Genomic DNA, 25043 nt, shown 5'->3' with positions numbered 1-25043 from the left:
AAAAGGTAGGTCAACAAATGCAGAGCTCCCTGGGTGAAAAGGGAGGTAAAATTTCTCTTAAAAAGTGCTTATGACAGGTTCAGAAACACAGTGTGCATAAATCATTGAAGATAGCAGGACAGGTGGAGAGAGCAGTTAATAAAGCTGATAGAATCCTGAGGTTTACTAATAGGGGGAATAAAATTTGAGCAATGAGGTTACGTTGGACTTAAGATACTTATTAGTCCTCAGTTGGTGCGTTGTGCGTAGTTCTGTGTGGCACACTATGGGATGAATGCGAACATATTGGCGAGAGTGCGGAATAATTTCACAAAATACTTCCAGGAATGAGAAACATCAGCCATTAAGACTGATTGGAGATTTTGGGATCGTTTTTCTGGGGGGAAAGAAAGCTAGGCAAGGTCTGATGGCAGTGCCTCAGTATTTAAGGAGACCCAAATTGTAGGTAACTGTGACTACAAAAGATCTTAGGAGGATGTGAAGATAGACTGCCCACTTGAAATTTCTGACTAAAAATGTCTGCAAATGTCAGAGCCTTGTCTCTTGCACCCCTGCCACCAACCACTGGGACTGTTTAATTCTTGACTCTAGTTTGCTGTAGTCTGGTGTTGTACTTTCACCAGGTTTGCACCTAATATTAGATCTGACTGATACAGTACCTGGCATATTCACCTATATTCTTCATTGAATGAAAGTTGGCCCCTGGCTTGGCAGCAACGACAGACTGGTGCATTTAGTGAGTCATGAGGTAACAGATTGAATATTATATTGTTGCTCTCAATCACAATGATGCTCAGTAATAGTGTTAATCCACACAATTAGGGCAGCCTCAGTTTGACGCCAGATTTAATAATGCTCATTTGAAATGCCAATGCAAACACAATGGGCCAAATGTTTTGCTACCCCAACCCCCAACACTTCTGTGATTAGACTAAACAAGAATGGTGTGGTGGTAGCTCCTCAATACATTCATAGACTGACATCTGCAACAGGCAAAATGGCGAGAATGAGGCCAAGTACATTTTTCATTTGGGTGAATTCCCTTTGAGCCAATGACAGATTTTGTCTGGTGGATACTTTCTTCAGTTCAGGCCAGCTCAACATGTACTGGTGCTACTGGGAAACTCTTGATGATGAATTTTGAAGTTTTCCAACCATAGTCAGTATCCTTAAGATCCTTATTCTTCCTTCCAACTGGTGTTCAAATCAGAGGAGCGTTACTTCATCAGTGGTTCTGTTCGCCAAGCTGGAAGTTTTTGTTGCAAACGTTTCGTCCCCTGGCTAGGAGACATCATCAGTGCTCTGGAGCCTCCTGCGAATGAGACGTGACGGCACTGTTCACTTCGATTGACAAAACCCTAGCCAGAGAAACAATAGCCAACCTACTGGACATAAAGAACAGAAAACAGGAGGTGGAACCTATCAACAAAGACGGCATACTTAAACTACTGGACTTGTGCTTCACTACACACTTTACATTCAACAATCAGAGATATGAACAAATCAACGGAACACCCATGGGATCACCAATCTCGGGACTCATAGCAGAGGCAGTTATGCAAAGGTTAGAACAAACAGCCCTACCACAAATTCAACCCAAACTCTGGGTCAGATATGTCGATGACACGTTCGTAATCATCAAAAACACGGAAATAGAAAAACACACCGGATCATCAACGCCACACTCACAGGAATCCGATTCACGAGAGAAGTAGAAAAGGATAGCCAACTCCCATTCCTAGACGTGATAGTACAGAGAACACCGAACGGAGAATTCACCACAAGGGTACAAGGAAAACAACACACACAGACCAAGTCCTAAACTATGAAAGTAACCACCCCAACACACACAAACGAAGCTGCATCAGGACACTATTCAAAAGAGCTACAACACACTGCAGTACACCAGAACTGCAAAAAGAGGAAGAGGAACACTTATACAAGGTATTCGCCAAAAACGGATACCCGCGCAACTTTATCAACAGATGTCTAAGAGATAGACCACGGAACGAGGACATGCCACAACCAAAAGGACTAGTCACACTACCATACATCAGGAGCGTCTCAGAACTGACAGGCAGACTACTGCGACCCTTAGGACTCATAACGGCACACAAACCAACAGCCACGCTCAGACAACAACTTACTAGAACAAAGGAGCCAATACCCAACATGAGCAAAACTAATGTAGTTTATAAAAATACCATGCAAGGACTGCACAAAACACTATATAGGACAAACAGGAAGACAGCTAACAATCCGCATACATGAACACCAACTAGCCACGAAACGACACGACCAGCTATCCCTAGTAGCCACACACTCAGACAACAAGCAACATGAATTCGACTGGGAAAACACTACTATCAGAGGGCAAGCCAGACACAGAGAACAGCCAGGGAATTCCTAGAGGCATGGCATTCATCCACAAACTCCATCAACAAACACATCAACCTGAATCCAATATACCAACCATTACAGCGTACAGCTGAAACTGACACTCAGAAGCGGCAAGGACAGTCCACTATAAATACCGGAAGAAACATCAAAGAAGCGCTTCGCAGGAGGCTCCAGAGCACTGATGATGTCTCCTAGCCAGGGGGCGAAACGTTTGCAACAAAAACTTCCAGCTCGGCGAACAGAACCACTACAACAAGCACCCGAGCTACAAATCTTCACACAAACTTCGTTACTTCATCAATTGAGAGACAATGATGGGTAGTAATCAGCAGCAAGTTTTCTAGGCTATGTTTGACCTGATGCCAGGAGACTGCATGGGTGCAGGGTCACTGTTGGGGGCTACTGGGCTCATCCATTCATGTACAACATTTGTCACAGCAAAGCATATACTGCCTAGTTTGGGGGCTTTATTTGTTGAGTACTGAAGACTGCATTCAAATCTGTCAGAGCACCTGAAGGACATGTTCAGACTGCTGATGGCTACTTCAATAATACACTTGGTGGCCGTATGTTATTCATGGCTTCGTTCCTGGACCTCATTCCTTGGAACTAGGTTTTAAGTGGACATGCCAAAGCTCCTAGCTGCTACCCAGAAACTCTGCTTCCAGTTAGGAAAATATCAAGGAAGTTGGACCACAACTGAAAGCATATCATTGGGGTTGCACACTGAATTAAAATCTTTATGTAGCTGCACATTGCAGTGGATGGTCTTGTGGTTGATGAGTAATTTATGACGGCTTTTTTCTGTGCTACTGATGAGATACTGTATCTGTAGGATGCAAACCCAAGTGCCTTCTCATGCAAAATCAAAGGCAAAGATAACAGAATGGTTGGCCCAACAAACAAGCCATTAGTTACTTCTGCTGAGCATCTTTGACCTGCTGAACAGGAGAGTCTGCACGTCTTCAGCAGATCCCTTAAAGACTTCAGAGACAAAACAAATGTTGAGAACAGTGATCACTTTGCCACACACTGGCAAAACCTGGCAATCAGGTCAGCAGGTTTTCTTCCAGCTGGTCAGAAATAGTTTGCCACCACAAAAGCAAGACCCTGAACTTCTCGAGATTGCTGTACCGACATGCTGAGAAAGCTGATCCTCTGACTGGAATCCATGGGCATTGGATATTACCTTCTGGAAAATGCAGTTCTCTATGGCTCCACCCTCTTCTGTCCAGCTGCAGATCTGTGACCAGCAAACTTTCAAATGTCATTCGTTTTTATCAGAGATCCAGGCAGCATAAACAGCACCCATCCTGGTATAAAATATCAAACTTCCAGTGTGGAAGATATCTCCAACATATAGTGAGTTGATTCTCAGCATATGTTCTATGAAAACCTTTCCCGACTGCAGGAAATGCTGAGTATGCAGTGCTTTGGATCCTCCATTATCCACTTGAATGATCAAGCCTCTGAAATGTATTGTGGCTTTGTTTTCACTGGCAAGTTTCAAGAAGAACATGAAACCCATGCACCAGGCACTAAATTAAGAAAAATATTTAACATACATCAATTGAGCAATCAACGCATTGTATTTGGCAACTTGCATCTCCCAAGGGACTGCACATATGCAGTCTAATACATTCAATGAAACCTGAAAATCAATGGGATGGAACCAACTGCCAAAAGTAGTGTCATTTCAGCAGTTCTATCCCACCTTGTGCCTTCATATTCAAAGTCAGTCGTATGAGTTTGGCGAGCTCTTGATCAATAAAAGAAAAATACATGTTTAAAATTACAGAAAAGCAAACCATAAGAAAGCAGATGTCTACACCTAAAGTAGTCACTAAGCATCAAATACATTGAAAAGGTGGCTCACCTTTACTTGTGTTCCGAGGTGGAAGTGGAGGAGCATCAGTTACAGAAGGAGGGGGGCTGGAGCTCAGTACAGTTCCATATGTTTCATTATGCAACATACTTGGAATGAATGGTCGCTGTTTATCTTTGATGGAGTTGGCGGAATCTCTTGACAGGACTGCAAGTGGAGCTGGAGGCTGAAGTTGGTTTGCTCCTGATTGATATGATAATTGATAGAAGCTGATAGGTCTATTGGGACTGGATTGCTGAAAAGGATATATTTATAAAAGGTTGTTAAGAACTTTAATTGGACACATTAATTCACCTGCATCATCAACGTTAATGTGCATTACACTCTTTTTACACTGACGCATTGCCCTGGAATATCTGGCATTTTGCTTAAGACAAATCACTAAGGATAAATCATGAATGTCAGTCTCCAAAGTAGGAAGATATCAGTTTAAAGCAGAGTACTTAAAATACTTGCATGAGTTATGGTTTGGGTGGGTTATACATTTTAAATGACTAGCCCTGAGGGATCATAACCGAAGAGTACTCAGCAGGCCAATAAAAGGAATTATTTCATCACTACAATCCTGGATAATATCTAGACATCTAAAGTAAAGATGTCCTTAAGTGGATGAGAGGGTACCATGTTCTATAGTTAATAATTTCTTTCAACAGAAATGGATAAAATACAATAATGCAACAAAGATAATAATAGGACATGAATGAAAATGAAATGGAGAAACATGATGGATTGAGATAAAGGCTAAAGAGAAGAGACCAAAAATAATGAGTAAAGAGTGTTGGAAAATGGAAATGAAATGGAAAAAATCTAACATTAATATAACACCATAGGTGGTAAAGATGTACCTAGAGGCAAGACCTAATCGCTATAAATTAGATTTGTGATATGGATAGGTTTGGAGGAAGTTTAAAAAAAAGTCAGAGGGAGGACTAGAGCATCCCACCCATTAAAAGCTGATACTTTGCTCAGAGTCACGGAATACATACTAACACTCTTTACAACTGTGCTGCACCTTCTCTGATTCAACTGGTGTCATTTTGGAGCAACCTTTCCCTCTCTCAGACTTGAGATCATTCGCAGCCTTCCAAATTGTGGACCTGTCCACCTACCACACTGCTGTCAGAGATCTTTATCATGGAGACCACCAGGCTCCAGAGCACCCACCTCACAATTTCAGAGAGGGTATTACTGCCTCAGGACTCACCCAGATGCAAGAAGCTGCCCCTTCCAACTCACTAATCAGTGGCCATTGCAGAGATCAGCAGACCCCATTGACCCATGGAGTGCTGATCGAACATGAGTATGGCAGCACCCCCTCAGCTCACTGAGCCAGTCGAGTATGAGCTTGGCAATGCTCCCACCTCTGGCTTGTGGATTGCTGATCTAGTCTCAGCTCTGCAGAGCTGTATAACAATTCTGTATAACTGAAGCATAACATTCTTACTTTTCTGCTCAATTCCTTTTGTAAAAAATAGCATCCTATTAACTTTCTTGGTTATCTGCTACACCTGCACACAAACATCTCATGACTCTACATTGGAACTCCTAAATCACTCTTCACCTCAGAATTCTGCAATCCTTCTTTGGTTAAATACTCTGTCTTTTCCTTCTTCCTGCAAAGTGAACAACTTCACATTTTCCCATATTAAACTCCATCTGCCAGACTTTTGCTCATTCACAACCTATCTGGCTGCAACCTCCTGAGATCTTCTTCACAACATAATTTGCTACCTATCTTAGTGTAATCTGTGAAATTACTTACCATACCTCTACTCAGTGGTTCTAATGCAGCAAGACCTGGACAATGTCCAGGTTCAGACTGCAAATGACAAACAACATTCATGCCACAAATGCCAGACAATGACCATCTCCAACAAGAATGAATCTAACCATTCCCCTTGACAGTTAAGGCATCACCATCACTGAATACCTCACTATCAACATCCACAGGGTTACCACTGACCACATACTGAACTGGACTAGTCAGAAAAGTACTGTGCCACAAGAGGAAGTTACAAACTAGAGATCTTGAAGCAAGTAATTAACCTCCTGTCTCCCCAAAGCCTACCCCCCACCTAGAAGGCAGAAGCCTGGAGTGTGATGAAATGCTTCCCACATGCCCAGATGAATGCAGGTCCAACAATACTCAAGAAGATTGATACTATTCAGGACAAAACAGCCGACTTTACACCACGTCCACAAGCATCCATTCCCTCCATCACAATGCTCTGTAACAAGTACTATCTACAAAATGCACTGCAGGAAGTCACCAAAGATCCTTCGTACCTTTAAACCCATGACCACTCCCATTTGGAAGGATAAGGGCAGCAGATACATGATAACATCACGATCTTCAAGTTCCCTCCAAGCCTCTCACCATTCAGATTTGGAAATAATTCATCATTACACTGGGCCAAAATCCCAGAAATCCCTCCCTAATAGCACTGTGGGTCTACCTACATCAAGTGGACCTCAGTGGTTGAAGAAAGCAACTCACCACCATCTACTCAAGGGCTATGATGGCAATAAATGCTTGCCCATCCAGCAATATCTATATCCTGTGAATGAATTTTTAAAAAGTTAAATATTGCAATAATCTATGATGTGGTAGCTTACGAGATGCCTTCTGGAAAATCCAAGTACAGTACATCTACAAGTTCCTCTTTATCCAAAGCACATGTTACTCCTTCAAATAACTCTAGTAAATTGGTTAAACATGACTTCTATCTGACAAAAATATGCTGAGTCTTCTAGCTTATCTTGAATTGTTCTAAGTGCGTAACTATTAGTAGTTTAATGATTTCGTCTAACGCATTCCCCATTACAGATGTCAAGCTAAATAACTTTTAATTTTCTATTTTCTGCCTCCCTCCCTTCTTGAATAACATTTGCTACTTTCTAGGCAAGACATCTAGTCATGCAAAAATCATACTGATCATACATTAGCACAAATTAAACAAATTGCAAGGTAATGCAATAGCAAATTAAATAACTAAATTATGCCAAAATGAAAGTACAATAATGTCAAAGGATGGTCTTGAAGCAAGTGTCAAAGGATGAAATATTAAAGAAATACGAGTGAAGACAATTAAAGGTCAACTCAAAGCACATATCTAAACATTTCAAGCAGTTACTGCAGTCCTGGTTTACTGGATCACTACACTCAAGCTCCAGACCCTGACAAGTACCAGCTCACTTCTTAAAATCAATAGATATGAGAGTAAAATATAGTGAACAGATCTATTAATTGAATGGACTAGAAAATCAGGACTCAACATAACTGATTAATTATTTTCAAGGGTGACAAATGAGACTGAAAATGTCCAAAATTGCAAAGAAATGTTATTAGTAGAATTGTTGATTGTATGCTATCTTCCTACCTTGTCTTCGATATCATCATCACTTTCATCTAAATCTTCATGATGCAATCTCCATTCATATTCCACGTGGACATGAGCATTAAATTTGCCCGATAATGACTGTATAAGCTACAGAAGAGAATCACCACTTAAGAACACATAAATACAAGTGTAGCTCTTATTATTTAGTTTCTTTTTAAATCATTGTTTATAGCTACGTACCACCTCTTCACACTGAGTGTGCTTTAAGCGTTTGGCTATGTCAAGTGGAGTTTCCCCTCCTTCATTGGCTGAAAATAAAACCGTAATCTGTTCAATTCATTTTTGATTAAATATAAATACTTTCTTAGACTACAGACATAACTCAGTTCCAATTAAAATTAACTTTAGTTTTAGATTTGGAAAGTAAAGGAAAAGGTAAAGTTGCTATAGTCCTAAAGGACCGGGGGCTGCTCTCTCAGAGACAGACAGCTGATGGATTAAGCTGAGGAACACCACACCTCAGGTCAGGGGAGAGGTTGAAAACAAGAGTACTTCATGGGAACCTTGGCCAGTGTGTGTGTTGAGCCCATATTGTTGGCATTACTCAATCACAAACCAGGTATCCCGTCAACTGAGCTAACCAATCCTCTAGATTACTTTTACATTTGGAAACCCAAGATTGTAAAGTTAGAAGCAAAACATAATCAACTGAAATTCAGACTAAGGTAATCAATTTCATTTATTAAAGAGAACTGCACAAACGTCTTTATTATCTTTCATATTCAGTATTCTCTAATCCATAATTACATTGAAACACTGTACTTAGATCAGGTCAGGTTTCTAAAGTGGATATGTTTTTGTAGCATTTCACTGCGGGTCCAACCCAAATATATCTTATGTTCTGATATTCTTTTTAAAAAAGTGTCATACTGGACTCAATATGTTAACACTTTCACTCTCCACAGATACTGTCAGACCTACTGAGTTTCTCCAGCATCCTCAGCATATTTATATTTTGTGTATCGGTTAGGATGAGCTTTTAACAAAATATCATTTCAGAAACCACCAAAGAGTTGCATTTGGATTTTACATTAACTTGGCCTCTTTAGTTCAAAAACCAATGTGGAATTGAGAAAAGTGCCCACTTTACATTTTTAGCTCCTACATTTGGACAATCTCTTAGTGTAGTACTCTTGTAAGCAAATCAAATAGAACATAAAAGAAGAAATGAGATAGACACGTATTATTGAAGTGTGTTTTGGGGAGGAATGCAACTACAAAAACGTAAATGTTAGACTTCGGTTTTAACATTGGTTTCAGAATGGTGAGGCATTTCATGTGTGCTTCTGACTACATTATAGCAATCACTGTAAAAAGCAAGATTGTCTGGCCGTTGTGTCAGTTCAAGTGAAGCTGTCTCTATCAGATTGAGTTCTCTGCCCTTCCTTCACATTTCAAAATCTTTCCTTCCTTATGATGATGAATTCTGTGCACTAATAATAGGCTGAGGGAAAAAAAAAGCCCCTGCTCTTCATTCACCTAGTGATAAATCCTCAACTACATAATTTGTTATCAACTAATGAGAGTATCCTTGCATTTCACAATCTTCCATAATTTTAAAGGACACCATTAAATTCCTCTATTCCAGTTAAAAAGCTTAAATGGTACCAACCCTTTCTTCATAATATTAGTTATTCATTTAAAGTCTATTGAATTTGTAATATGTATTCAAACAATTAAATCAAATTATATTATTAATACAAATTCACAAATAAAATTTAATACAAATGACAATTATCATGTGGAAGCTGTTTGTTGCAAGTAGTCATTGAGCTACATGTAAGACTGCATATGGTTAGATTGAGTCCAATTTGTCACATTTAATATTAAGTAGTATTTGAGAGATTTTGTTCTACTCTCTTGATTTTCACTGGCCTAATTTTCTTTTCTAATTCTGAGTAGAGTGTATATCTAAACCAATTACCTTGCTCCTTCCAAACCTTGAAATAATCTGCTGGGTTTTAACATATGGACTTCAAAGCAAATCCTAGTCATCATAGATGAGATTTTTCAACAATAAAGCAAATATGATTTTAAATTAACATACCTATTTCAATGGAAGCTTTGCCCCTCAAAAGCAACTTAAGACATTCCACATTATCATTTAGACAACAGTAATGCAATGCTGTACTGCCTTTGGTTGTCTGTTTGTCGAGATTTCCACTGTTGGACCAAACATACATATACAGGATTACATTTCAAAAGATGAAATTCAAGCATTTGAACTACACGCAACACTTGGTCTACATTGCTAAAAGAAAATTGCAATCAATGTAAAACAAATAATTAAAAGAACGTTTGCAATATTTTCAAAAATAATTTTAAAGGATTAGGTTAAAATAATTTGAGAACTTGAGACAAACGTTACATTAATATTTTTCTCAGTTCACAACAACTGTCCTCATCTAGTTAGAACGTTGTCATCAATTTCTTAGAAATTCCCAGATAAGGTATACTAGTTAAAGATACAAATCACTGAATAAGATTGTGATTGCCAACTGCCTGTACACCCACGAGTCAGGATTACAGTAACCAATAAGTTACAGCAGGAATTTTCTGCAGACCATAGCCCTATGAGTATACTATTAAAATAGCCTCATCATAACTACTTTCTTGTAAAAGAGAAGTTTTTTTTAAAAAACAAACTCATTATGAAGTGCTGACCTGTTTTGTACTAAAAAGTCAACTACATGAAGTGATGTTCTGTCCACCAATCTTACTGCAAGATGCAGCGCAGTTTCTCCTTGCTCCTAGAAATATACACAGAAAGGAAAATCAATTTCAAAAGTATTTAAATGTGCAGGAAGAAATTTTTAAAAATTGTGGGAATTAGCAATCTGAACTTCCCATATGTACTCCTATCATTTAGGATTATCTTAAAATCAGATATGGATTTGCAAGCATCAACCAATTTATGGACAAGTCCTGTAGTATCAGAAATTAGCTTATAATTGACTCTGAAGTGCGGTACTTAAAATAGCACTTCTCCATACCGAGTAGGAAATCTGTTAGCTTAGTATTTATCTATGCATGGTTCCATATATTTCCTCTAAACTGAACTATTTCAAATTTCTCTTTCAAGCAAGCATGTTTTCTACTTTTTAAATAAAGTTGAAAATAATGATATTTTAAATAAAGTTGAAAATAATGATATTTTAAATAAAGTTGAAAATAATGATACTTTAAAATATTAATCTTACATGTCCATTTGCCAAAGGAATTGGGTCAGTGAGATCTACACCATCAGCATACACCTGAATTAATGCGAAGATGTCTCTTGACTTGATTGCATCACATAGACAGCTAAGTTTGGCTGCATTGTCAGTACACTTTTTCCTTGAAAATTTCCGTTCTATATATTTAGCAGTAATGTAGTCCTTTCGTGCAACCCTGTAAAAAAAATTTCCCCACATCTAAGCCTTGTTTAATATCAGTGACAAATGTGTGAGATAGATTTATTCAGTATTTAATAAACTGTTGAATAAAATTCCCATATAATCAAAGTATTCATGATTGGACTTATCTTCAGTTGTAAAATAAATAAAGTAGGCTCCTTAAATAAATGAACTGAGTGTAATTATTTGGCCGATGAAAAATACTAATATCATGCATTAATTTAGTGACTTGAATAATATGCTTCATAGGAACGTTAAATACTTTTAAAACTAAGAAACCAGGAGAAGTTAGAACAGATGACCAAAATCTTGGTCGAAAAAATACATTTTAATAATATTTGTGGAGATAGAAAGACTAAAAAGGTTAGGAATGGAATTATAGGGCTTAAGATGTAGTAAAACAGCTAGCCATTGATGGTGAAGCCACAAATAATGCAGACACAGAAGAGACCACAGTAGTGCATTAGACACTCCATTCAAACAAAGCACAGAGAGTTAAACTATTTTTAGTCCAAGAGGCTTTCAGAAACAAAATTTAAGTTTAGGAGTTAAAGATGTGGTGATACTAAAAAAATGTAAATAAACAGAAAATGTAAAAGAAAAGGAAATTATCATTTGCCAACTAATCAAAATGCAAAGCACAGAGCATGAATGTAAAGCTCGCTAATAACAATTGCCAAAAAAAATCCAGATTCAGAAGAAATGGTGTATTTAACATTGAGATCTTAATAATTAGTTAAAAATTTTACAAAATCAGAATACTAAATTATACAAGTACAATGATTTCATGTGTTTAAATCGCTAAACTCAAAAGTTAAAACTTTATTGAAATCCTACTTGAAAATTTCAATCTAAGTGATCCATCAAATTTAATTTTGAATTCATATCATAGAATCTCTCGAGTGTGGAAGCAGGCCATTCGGACAATCGAATCCACACCGACTCTCCAAAGAGAATCTCACCCAGACCTACCCACCTACTCTATAATCCTGCATTTCCAATAGCTAGTTCATCTAGATGGCACACTATAGGCAATTTAGCATGGCCAATCCCCCTAACTTGCACATCTTTGGACTGAGGGAGGAAACTGGAGCAAACCCATGCCAACATGGGAAAATGTATGAACTCGATACAGTTGCCCAACGGTGTAATTGAGCCTGGGTCCCTGGCACTGTGAGGCAGCAGTACTAACCACTGAGCTACCATGCCACCTGATACTACCTGTAGTCACATATAGAAAATTAAAAGACTAATATCAACTACAATTCTATTTTTAACTTATTCGGACAACTATGAATAAAGCTTGATTTGCAACGCTCCCTTCACCATCCAAGCTGTAATCTCCTGCATGCAAAGTTCATTTTAAGTGAGAAACATATCCATAACATGATCCCAATTTTTTGGAAAACATTAACAGATGCAAATATAGCAAATAAATGATAAAAGAATATCATTCTCAAATAAAATAGACTAGTGAGTTTTCCATATCTATTTTATAGAGTTAGCCACCTTGGGGGGAAATAAAGAAAGGAAAACACAAATGATATTAATAACATACTCTTGAAAAAGTATGAACAGAAACCTTGCTGACTTTGTAGAATCAAATGTACTTTGCTTTTTCCCCACGAACCGCAAAATGAATTGTGTGTACTTACATGTCACTGTTAGGATTAGGTTTGGCAATTTCATCCAAAGGCAAACTAGCTTCCATGATCTCATTCAATGCTGCATTGCCAATGTTCTTGGCTAGCTGTCAAAAAAAAACAATTCTCCCAATAGACCTTAATGCATTTAGTCAATCTATTATATAATAAAATTGCTGAATGGTTTGTAAGATTTAATCTCAAAATGCATTACTGAATGGACCATAAGATTTAATTCCAAAATGCACTGATAACTTCCAATAGGCTAAACCTATAATAAAAGGCATTTGTGAACCTGTCACATAGACTTACAGCGTCAGTAATACCTTATAGGTGGAACTGCAGGTGGATGATTTCCTTTATAAGTTTATTGCCATGATGTTAGATCAAAAAGCATTAGTGCTTCCTTGATATAGGGTCATCACTGATGATGCTGGCTTTTATTGGCCAAATATAGCTGATGTGGATGAGCCACCACCTTACATTTTGTGATAAAGATTTTAATTGCATGAAAACCTGTACAAAGAATGAGTGCCCAACTAGACCACTTCAGAGTCAAGTTTAAGGTTATGTGAATCAAGTGTACATCCTAAAGAGAAAATTCTTATCAAGCTTGAAGTAGTTAATACTCACTTTGCTTCCAGAGACTAGCCCAGCAAAGATTTAAAAGAACTGAGCATCCTTTAGCATTGATGGATAACAGCCTACAACAATCAAGCATGACAAATTGACTGTGAAATACTTAGCCTACTGATGAATTCAACCATAAACCATATGATGTAAGAACAGAATTAGGCCATTCAGCCCACTGGTGGAGCAGACTCATTCAACTGTGTTCACTTTTAATCTAGGTCTCTCAGTATCAAATAATATAAATTTCTAACAAATCATCTCATCCTTCTAAACTCCATTGAGTACAGACCCAGAATGCTCAAGTGCTCCTATGACAAGCCCTTTCTCCCAGAATCATTCTTGCAAACGTTCTCAGGAACCCCTCCAATGCCAGCTCATCTTTCCTTAGATAAGGGGTCCAAATTGTTCACAACATACCAAACAGCCTTACACGGCTTCAGCAGTGCAACAACGCTCTTGTTTTCCAGCCATCTCAAAATTAATGCCAACATTGCATTTGTCTTCCAAACCGCCATCTGAACCTGTACGCTAACTTTAAGAGAATCCTTAGCTACGACTCAAGTCCCTATCCCCATTAAACAATTATCTACTGACATTATTCCATATCCCCTAACATAAAAGTCACCCAGGGACATGTCTTTCATATGTGCATTCAAAGTGCCTAATAGGACTGACTTTGGCGTAGCTCTTTGCCTTTCAATGAAATTGTGTACTTGTATTTTGCTTGCTATACAAGTTAGATGGATATAACCTGAAGGAACAGCAAAGAGCAATGTGTTATACTTGTACAGCGTATCAGATGGATTCAGAAATGAATGTGGAATCTTGATTATCTATACCAAGATACGAATCCATAGTAAAACCAAAAGAATCACAGAAGCTGTAAATCATAAATAAAAAGCTAAGCAGGTCTGGTAGCAACTGTGGAGAGAAATCAGAGTTAACGTTTCAGGTTGAGTGATCTTTCCTCAGAACTGACTTCGACCTGAAACATTAATTCTGATTTCTCTCCACAGATGCTGCCAGCCTGATTGAGCTTTTCCAACAATTTCTACAAATCTATAATGTTAACCTGTGCTCCACTATCACAATTGTTTCTTAAAGCTAGGATTCCTCTCACTAAATTAATGTAGTGATTACTTATTCACATATTGTGGAAACAAGTAAGTTGGTAGAAGACCAATTTTATGATCTACTTAAATTGCTTTGTAATTAGCCAAAGAATGGTTTTGAAAAGTCCTCTTGGTGACTTTAATGTCATCACAGGCTGTCACCAGATCAAATTCAGTAGGCTTGTACAAGTGAATTACCAAAAGAGTGTTGATGTGGATGGAGTGATTAACTATCTACAGCACTTCACTGCTGAATGGAAAAATTCAAAGTTATCCAAAGATTGGCTTCATGCATTTACCTTGTTAATCTACAACAGCAATAAAGAGTTTGGTAACAATTGCAGTATTATTCTTCTTTGTTGCAGGTAAAGCATTTGTTCAAATTATTCTCAGAAGATTAATGCCCCTTCCTTAAAAACAAAGTGGCTTAATGTCTGGCAGATTGATCATGCTTCAAGTCTGATGTTTAACATGATGCCACAGACAAGGTAAGAATATTATCACATTCAATATATAGTTCACACTGATATCACAGTTACCACTAATTTTATGTACAGCCCTTTGGCAAATTGGATGCCATTTGGATAGCAGGGCCTGGGGTTAAGAATGTAATTTTGACATCATCTCAAAGGACGGGAGAATTGAATGATCTGAGAGTGGGATCATTCGGCAGTTTGGTTTGAGTTTAAGAGGATTGGCAGCATCCATTGAAAGACACATTTACATGAGGAAGTAAACATTTTTGCTCTTTAAAGCATATAAGCAGTGGAATAAAGGCATACACCTTATGAATCCAGATCTTCAACCCCTTTTTAACTGCTAGAATTACTGATGCCCAGGCATTCTGGCCTTAATGTACTGGAAAATCAAGATGGAGTAAAAATGGAGACACAGACTGCTTAAAATATTTTCATAATAACCCACTCTCTTGGGAATTGGTTGTTGGCCACCCACGCCCCATCTTGCCTGCATGAAAAAGCAGAAGTAGGAGTTTAATCATTCTCTGCCTCTTTACTCAACATTAGTCCGTGTCCCTCACAGATTAAAAAAGCACCTCCAATTATGTTCAAAGAATTGAATCAGCACAGTTCTTCCACAAAACATTTTTTAATATAAAATGTGCCCACTTTGATGCTTAAATTATTTACCAGTTTAAATTCCCTTTTGTTTTTACACTGTGTGTATAACCTTCAATATCCCTACTGATATAGCTTCACCTCTTTTTCCATCATATCTTTCCATACCAGACAATTGTTACAAAAATTGGAGATCTGTCTTCAGTTTTTAGTCATTGCCACTTATACTATAACTAACCTACAAAAGGTGTGGAACAGTAACAAAACAGAACATGGAGAAACTCAGCAGGTAAACCTGTCAACTTTCTCCAGCCCATTCAGTTTTTGTTTCAGATTTCCAGGATTCACAATTCTTCATTTTTATTTACGTGGAATGGCAAATTATGTTGACTATTACTCCAATTTGCTCCAAAAATTGAATTAAAGGAAAAATCTTAATTGAAGAGAGACTTACCAAGAGTTCTGATGTCCCTAATACATCTAATGTAAGAGACTGTATTCTAGAGTAGTGAACTCCTAGCTCTCTATGAATTCCAGAGCATTCAATGCAGGTTAGAATTCCCAGATTAGTAGATAGCCACGTAGGGTCTGTTAAAATAAAATGTATTAGTCAATTTCAAAACAGCACAAATGCTATTTGAGTAAAAAATGAGGTCTGCAGATGCTGGAGATCACAGCTGCAAATGTGTTGCTGGTCAAAGCACAGCAGGCCAGGCAGCATCTCAGGAATAGAGAATTCGACGTTTCGAGCATAAGCCCTTCATCAGGAACCGTCAAATTCTCTATTCCTGAGATGCTGCCTGGCCTGCTGTGCTTTGACCAGCAACACATTTGCAGCAAATGCTATTTGTACAATCTTACACATCCTTTATAATAAGGCAGAAAACTTAAGCAGACTTTAAATCCCAATCAATTTGAAACTGCTGGTTGGACTTTGGCAACTTTACTTTTACTGCATCAAAACTGGTCATACTGCAATTATTTTTCAAAATAGTAGATTTAGTCTAACATTCTATGACTTTCCTACAGATAGTTTAAGATTTTTCCCTTTTGACAATTTTATTACAATATTTTGTAATGCTGTATTTCCAATCGATCACAGAACAAAGAACATTACAGCATGTACAGGCCCTTCAATCCTCGATGTTGCACCGACCTGTGAAACCAATCTGAAACTCATCTAACCTACACAATTCCATTTTCGTTCATATGACTATCCAATGACCATTTAAATGCCCTTAAAGTTGGTGAGTCTACTACTGTTGCAGGCAGTGCATTCTACACCCCTACTACTCTGAATAAAGAAACTACCTCTGACATCTGTCCTATATCTATCACTCCTCAATTTAAAGTTATGTTCCCTCATGCTAGCCATCACCATCCAAGGAAAAAGTCTCTCAATGTCCACCCTACCTAACTGTCTGATTATTGTGTATGTCTCAATTAAGTCACCTCTCAACCTCCTTCTCTCCAACAAAAACAGCCTCAGGTCCCTCAGCCTTTTCTTGTCTGACCTTCCCTCTATACCAGGCAACATCCTAATAAATCTCCTCTGAATCCTTTCCAAAGCTTCCACATCCTTCCTATAATGTTGGTGACCAGAATTAGATGCAATACGCCAAGTGTGGCCACACCAGAGTTTTGTACAGCTTCAGCATGACCTCATGGTTCTGAAACTCAACCCCTCCATCAGTAAAAGCTAACACACCATATGCCTTCTTAACAATCCTATCAATCTGGGTGGCAACTTTCAGGGATCTATGTACATGGACACCGAGATCTCTCTGCTCATCTACATTACCAAGAATCTTACCATTAGCCCAGTACTCTTTATTCCTTTTGCTCCTTCCAAAGTGAATTATCTCTCACTTTTCCGCATTAAACTGCATTGGCCACCTCTCAGCCCAGCTCTGCTGCTTATCCATGTCTCTGTGAAACCTATAACATCCTTTTGCACTATCCCCAACTCCACCGACCTTCATATTATCTGCAAATTTACTAACACACCCTCCTCCAGCTCGTTTATAAAAATGACAAACAGCAGTGGACCCAAAACAGATCCTTGCAGTATGCCACTAGTAAGTGAACTCCAGGATGAACATTTCCCATCAACCACCACCCTCTGTCTTCTTTCAGCAGGCCAATTCCAGTCCAAACTGCTAAATCACCCACAATCCCATGCCTCTGTATTTTGTGCAATAGCCTACCATGGGGAACCTTATCAAACACCTTACTGAAATCCATATACACCACATCAATCGCTTACCCTCATACACCTGTTCTCAAAGAACTCAATAAGGTTTGTGAGGCATGACTTGCCCTTCACAAAGCCATGTTGACTATCTCTAGTCAAATTATTCCTTTCTAGATAATTATAAATCCTTTCTCTTATAACTCTTTCCAATGTTTAAATTCACTTCTGAAGGCTGGTTTCTGTTGAAGTGTTTAACATTTTAAATTTACAATTAAGACATCATTGTGTAAATATCTGTAATGAAAGAATCAAGCTTGCTTTTTTTTCCTCTGGTTGGTACGTAACAATAATATAACGTTTATGCAATAAAACATTCTGAAGATTATGGAATTAATGGAAGAGGCTATTTGGGCCATTTTGCCCAAGCCAGTTCTACAGATGAATACTTACCTTCAAATCTACAAACAAATTTACTTTACGCCACTGACACTTCCTCTCCAGCTAATTTTTACCATCTTTCTTTTCTAGGAGCTCATTTCACTCTAATTTCTCTTTGCCATGCATGGCCCAATTCTTGCATTGCCTGTGGTCATGTGTGCATGCATTAAAAGAGATCAGTTTCTTGTGCATGTCCTCTCCATCTTATGCAGTGCATTAGGGGAATGTCGACAATAGCATTTTCCCAGATAAAATTCTAGTGTAAAGTAGAACCACCGTATCTGCGGATTCGGCTATCCACGGCCTGAAAATATTACATAGAACATTCCAGAAATAAATCCAGGGGGCTGCCTGGGACATACATTTCCCATTTAAATGATCGGGTTCACAATTATCCGTGATAGGTCTTGGAATGGCTCACCCGCAGATATGGGGGGGACAGCTGTACTGTATTTTTCTAACTTTTCTTTCCATAGCAATCATAAATATTTGACCACCATCCAATTAACTTAACTATTAACTTTCTTGTTTTTAAATTCAATGCCAATTTTCATTTTTTTAAATATTTGTTCACAAAATGTGGTTATCACTGGCTAGGCCAAGCACTTACAACCCATCTCTAAACCTGCTTTGTGGGCGGCACGGTGGCACTGTGGTTAGCACTGCTGCCTCACAGCGCCAGAGACCCTGGTTCAATTCCCGCCTCAGGCGACTGATTGCGTGGAGTTTGCATGTTCTCCCCGTGTCTGCATGGGTTTCCTCCGGGTGCTCTGGTTTCCTCCCACAGTCCAAAGATGTGCGGGTCAGGTGAATTGGCCATGCTAAATTGCCCGTAGTGTTAGATAAGGGGTTAATGTTGGGTATGGGTGGGTTGCACTTCGGCGGGTCAGTGTGGACTTGTTGGGTCGAAGGGCCTGTTTCCACACAGTAAGTAATCTAATCTAAAATAAAAAGGTGATAGCGAGTTGTCTCCTTGAATCCCTACAGACTGTATGGTGCAAGCATACCCACAGTGCTATGAGAAAGGGAGTTTCAAGTTTTGGACCTGTCATGCGTAGGGGAGTGCAAATAACTTGAAAGGCTATGGGGCTGCAAGAGATTACAGATTTGGAAGTAGTAAGGCAATGGAAAGATTTGAAAACAAGAATGAAAATTTTAAAATTGACTGATTTATGGGAGTCCATGTAAAGTAGCAAGCACAGGGGTAATAGGGGAATGGGACATGGCACGGGTGAAGACAAAGAGCTTTGGAGGTTCTCAAATGGGTCGAATATGGAATTCTAGCCAGAGTGTGTTGGAATGAAGTCTCGAGGTAATGAAGCATGAATAAGATTCAGTAGTGATGATCTAAGGCAGTTGGATGATATCACAAAGGCAAAAATGGGAGTCTTAAGAGATGGTATAAATTCAATTTTACATCAAATGCAAAGCTTTGTGAACAGACTGGCTTAATCTCAGTCTTTGCTAGAGAGAAGGATGGAGTCTGTATCCAGAAATTAGAATTTGGTATAGGAACTGAAAATAATGGCTTTAGTCATCCCAAAATTTAAATCAGAAAAAAACTTCTGTTTATCCTGTGCTGAACGTCAGATTAACAAGCTGACAATTTAGCAATAATGGAGGAGAGCAAGGAGATAGTGATGAGGTAGAGAGAGCAAGGCATCATCAGCATACACATGAAAACAATGCCAAGAGTTCAGAGGAAGGAACAAAGGAACAGCATATGTACAGGAAATCTGGACCACATAATTTTGCAACCATCGAAACTTTTCTTCATTGTTTTCCATACCTTGAGTTTCACATTATCCAACTTCTGAATTACTCATTTGGTGTCCATTAAATAACTTGTATAGAGAATAATTTTTTTTTAGGCTCAGTTCCCACTAATTTACCTTTCCTCTCGCTTTCTGTCCCTTAGCCAAGCATCTGATAGGACAGTATTTAAACTTCTTTCAACTATAAATGTTTTTCATGATTAGATTAGATTAATTCCCTACAGTGTGGAAACAGGCCCTTCGGCCCAACAAGTCCACACCGACCCTCTGAATAGCAATCTATCCAGACCCATTCCCTTACATTTACCCCTGACTAATGCACCTAACACTACGGGCAATTTAGCATGGCCGATTCACCTAACTTGCACATCTTCGGACTGTGAGAGGAAACCGGAGCACGCAGAGGAAACATATGGAGGTGTGTGAAATAATCTTGGGTTTTATTACATGCTCACTTCACCCTTATCCACTGTTCTCTCAATTCCAGTTAATTCCTTTCAAACCTTCCGACAGAAAATTTACATCTAGGCAAAAGAGGTTTGTATTCTCTAGAGTTTCAGCGAATGGGAGGTGATCGCATTCAAACTTACAAAATACGTAAAAGGATAGACATGGTTGATGCAGATAAGGTATGTCCCCTGGTTAGGAGACTAGCATCAATTTAAAAATAAAACTGGATGCTGTCTAAGTCCAAGTTAAGGAGGATTTTTTGTTTTACTCAGATGGTTGTGAATATTTGGAATTCTTTACCACAGAGGACTGTAGAAACTCCGTTTTTGAGCATGTTTAAGATTGAGGTTGCAAGATTTCTGATTATCAGTGCTGTACAGGATTAATGGGATGGTTGAACAGAAGTGTTTGGTCAGTCATGATTGTACTGAATAGTCTACTCCCAGATACACAAACACTTGCAATAAATACTTGAAATCCTGTTCACATACAGTGAAATCCTTCACATTCTTTGAGAGTTTGCAAAAAGAAAATTACACTGTAGGTTATAGCAATTCTGGATAATTGCGCTTGAAAATATGAACGACCTGGGCTCTCAAGAACCCAGCAATACAATAACCAGAACACACTCTTCCCCCATTAAAATAGAAAATTCACTCTTCTTTTTCTATTGGCTACCCTCCAGTACCTTGCATATATTAGTACTATTTATGTTTAAACTTGATCAGCTGCAGTCATTAAGTCAATTGACCTTGGATTATGAGTGAATCCTAACCAAGAATTTAGTTTATCCATTCATACTGAAATACATTTTCGCAAAGAACATGCTTTCTGGTTTTGGTGACCGTCAATAATTTCCTTCAGTCATCTAGATACAATCACCTGAGATGAAATGAGCAAAGAGGAGTATTTATGGCTAGTACATAGTTATTTTGAAAATGAAAACCCCTGAAGGTACTTTAATTGTTTTGTCTCAGAAATTAATGCTCCATGGGAAGATCTTTGAGGATATTATGTGCCATTTAACAAATAGCGGTCTGACTATTTGAAAGTTTCACAATTATTACCAAGAATCTCACTGAAAACTACTCAGGAACAGATAATAAAAGTAACTATTAAACTGTCTCTAAATTTCAATTTGGCAAGGTAAACTTACTGTACAATGTGGCTAAAAATCTATTCAGCACTGGCTGCCCAAGGTCTATTTGTGAGAGAGAAAAATAAATGCTGACACTTCAGATATTACAACAGATACTACAACACAAGATTTCAAGAGTACCATAAAGACACTAATTCATCATCTTGGGAGTAATAAATATGACAACAGGGCAGCATTTGTTTCAATTAATTTAAACAAGGAAGTATTTTTCTGGTACGAACTTCAGGAAAGTGCCAAACACAGTTGATTAGAATATAAGGAATTATTGACTTATACAGCATGGAAATAGACCCTTCAATCTAACTAGTCCACGCTGACCATATTCCCAAACTAAACTAGTCCACATGCTTGCATTTTGCTGACATCCTTCCAAACCTTATGTATTTATCCAAAATCTCTTTTAAATGTTGTAACTGTATTTGCATCCACCATTTCCTCTGGCAGTTCATTCCACAACTGAACCACTATCAAAAATATTGCTCTTTATGTCCTTTTTAAAACTTTCTCCTCTCACCTTAAAAATATGCCTCTTAGTTTTGAATTTCCCCACTCTACGGAAAAGATTCTTGCTATTAACATTATCTATACCCTTCATGATTTCATAAACTTTAGCTATGTTCCAAGAAATATGTGGAAATCGCATGCTCTCAAAAGTTCAAAATAAAACTGTCATAAAGAAAACTTAAGAAATTTCAAATTTTTGCATTGAATATTGTGCATTTATCCTGTCTCCATGAATCCTCTTAAATGTAGATATCTGGAGGCATTTGTTTTGATGCAAAATGCTAATTAGATTTTTATTTTAAAATTCATCTCCCGTGTAATATTACTAAAGTCAGTAGCTTAAATTGTGCAGTTAACCAAATATGGAATTTAATCAGAAAGATTTTTTTTTGCTCGTGGGATCTGGGTGTCACTGGTTATTTATTGTCCATCCTGAATTGGCCAGAGGGCAGTTAAAATCAACCACATTGCTATAGATCTGGTGTCACGTGTAGACTAGGCCAGGCAAGGACAATAGATTTCATTCCATGAAAGACATTCATCAACCAGGTGGGTTGTTACAACAATCAACAGTAGTTATATGGTTGCCATTGGCCTAGCTTGTATTTTTAATTCCAGATTTTTATCAAATTCAAATTTTACCATCTGTCTTGATAGAAGTTGAATCCACATTTCCTAGATTATTAGCTAGGGAGTTATTAATAATTGAGAACTGACTCCCTGGATACAACAATCCTGTTAATCACCATTAAATTATTAATACAAATTACCTGGTGCTCCGCAATCACAGCAAACATCATTTCCAGTCATCCTCTGCACCTCTAAAATAATCGCTTTTGTTAATTCTTGGACAATATTGTTTTCTCCCGCGTTATTGTCTCCCTTGAAAGCATTGTTTAAAGCTTCTTCTTTACTGTTCTGCAAAACGGACATCCAACTAAAGAATGGAAGGTAAGTTATATTTCAAATGTATGGAAGTGGAAGTATTTCTATACAAGATTATGTTGTCAACAAAAAAAGCTGTACTTGCGTCCTCTAAAGAGATTTTGACATGCAACTCAAATCTCAAGCACTTTGAAGTGCTACATGTTTCAATTCCTACGTTGTGCTTAACATTTCTTTTCACCATTTTTCACCTTTCTCACCTTAGAAGCTGTTGAAGATGATTCAAGCATTCTCTCATATTTGCTTATGAAGATTTGAACAATGTTCTTTGCAAGCCTTAGCCTGAAGTAGAATTCTCAATATCGGGGAAGGATGGGTAATAGGAAGTGAATAAGCCCACATACAGGACAGAGCTAGAGACCAGTTAAAAAGAAATTGTGGGGTTATGAGGCACACACCACCTGTTACGTATTGATAACTTTATTCATATGCCAATAACACTCTGAAAGATTAATACAATATCTTGAAACAGATAACGTGAATTCTACTACACTGCTAACAGTTAATTATCTATCCAAAACAAATTTTGGAGAAACTAAAGTTAATGGAATTGTTAGCATTAAGTCTGACTATTTGCAACATTTGCCCTAAAGAACTGACATCAGCTTCCACAGTTTAATAAACTTACCTAAGCTTTTTTATTCATTCATGGGATGCAAGTGTCAGTGGCTAGACCTGCATTTACTGTCCATTCCTAATTGCCCAGAAGGCAGTTAAGAGACTATCGTCACACGTGGGCCAGACTGGGTAAGGATGGCAGATGGCCTTCCCCAAAGGACATGTGAACTAGATGGGTTTTGTGACCATTCGCAGTGGTTACATAGTTGCCATTAGGCTAGCCATTCTTTTAATTCCAGATTTTTCTTACCAAATGCAAATTTCATCATCAGCCATAATAATATTCAAACATTAGCCTGTTTCTTGAAAGTGATCTTCTATTATATTATGGATGTCGGTCAGTATTTTCATTGCATATTGTTATGGTTGACTCAAACCCCTTATGTCCATATGGTCCATCTGGATTTATTTTTAGCATTAGTTACTTAACTCAGTGCAATGACCAACGAGATTTTGGGTTTTTATTTTCACTTATTTCATCCCTTATGCAGGTCCATTTACAAGATGGATATATCTTTTACCCTTTGATGGAATATGAATTGGGACTTTGAAGTATTCTGATATTCTGGGTCAGCGTATTTTATGAATCAATTGCAGAATCACAGTTCCCTGTCTGCAGAAATATTCACAAGTTTTATCAGTTCTGGATCACTGCATTAATTTTTCCTGTTGTTTGGTAATCATAGAGATGGACAGCATGAAAAAAGACCCTTTGTTCCAACCCATCCATGCTGACCAGCTATCCCAACCCAATCTAGTCCCACCTGCCAGCACCCGGCCCATATCCCTCCAAACACTTCCTATTCATATACCCATCCAAATACCTCTTAAATGTTGCAATTGTTCCAGTCTCCACCATTTCCTCTGGCAGCTCATTCCATACCCGTACCATCCTCTGTGTAAAAACGTTGCCCCTTAGGTCTCTTTTATATCTTTCCCTTCTCACCCTAAACCTATGGCCTCTAGTTCAGGACTCCCCGACCCCAGGGAAAAGACTTTGCCTATTTACCCTATCCATGCCCCTCATAATTTTGTAAACCTCTATAAGGTCATCCCTCAGCCTCCCATGCTCCAGGGAAAACAGCCCCAGCCTGTTCAGCCTTTCCCTATAGCTCAAATCCTCCAACCCTGGCAACATCCTTAAATCTTTTCTGAACCCTTTCAAGTTTCACAACATCTTTCTGATAGGAAGGAGATGAGAATTGCACGCAGTATTCCAACAGTGGCCTAACCAATGTCCTGTACAGCTGCAACTCCTGTACTCAGTACTCTGACCAATAAAGGAAAGCATACAAACGCCTTCTTCACTATCGTATCCACCTGTGATTCCACTTTCAAGGAGCTATCAACCTGCACTCCAAGGTCTCTTTGTTCAGCAACATTCCCTAGGACCTTACCATTAAGTGTATAAGTCC

The 25043-nt window shown here is 38.2% G+C and overlaps 1 protein-coding gene across 2 annotated transcripts in view; it reads right to left on the bottom strand.

Moving 5' to 3' along the window:
• Positions 1-25043, bottom strand: part of asap2a (ArfGAP with SH3 domain, ankyrin repeat and PH domain 2a) — a 197836-nt gene that overhangs the window by 28612 nt on the left and 144181 nt on the right. For both annotated transcript variants that reach the window (XM_060853322.1, XM_060853332.1), the window contains exons 14-22: positions 22836-23002; positions 16000-16133; positions 12737-12831; positions 10887-11076; positions 10351-10436; positions 9734-9849; positions 7867-7934; positions 7666-7773; positions 4277-4520 (exon numbers count right to left, since the gene is read on the bottom strand). In XM_060853322.1, the coding sequence (XP_060709305.1) occupies positions 4277-4520; positions 7666-7773; positions 7867-7934; positions 9734-9849; positions 10351-10436; positions 10887-11076; positions 12737-12831; positions 16000-16133; positions 22836-23002 (1208 nt within the window). The remainder of the gene's footprint in view (positions 1-4276; positions 4521-7665; positions 7774-7866; positions 7935-9733; positions 9850-10350; positions 10437-10886; positions 11077-12736; positions 12832-15999; positions 16134-22835; positions 23003-25043) is intronic.

Source organism: Hemiscyllium ocellatum, chromosome 3 (genome assembly GCF_020745735.1).
Source record: "Hemiscyllium ocellatum isolate sHemOce1 chromosome 3, sHemOce1.pat.X.cur, whole genome shotgun sequence".
Lineage (NCBI taxonomy): Eukaryota > Metazoa > Chordata > Chondrichthyes > Orectolobiformes > Hemiscylliidae > Hemiscyllium > Hemiscyllium ocellatum.
Note: the sequence above shows the minus strand (reverse complement) of the source record. Positions and strands in the feature narration are given on the sequence as shown.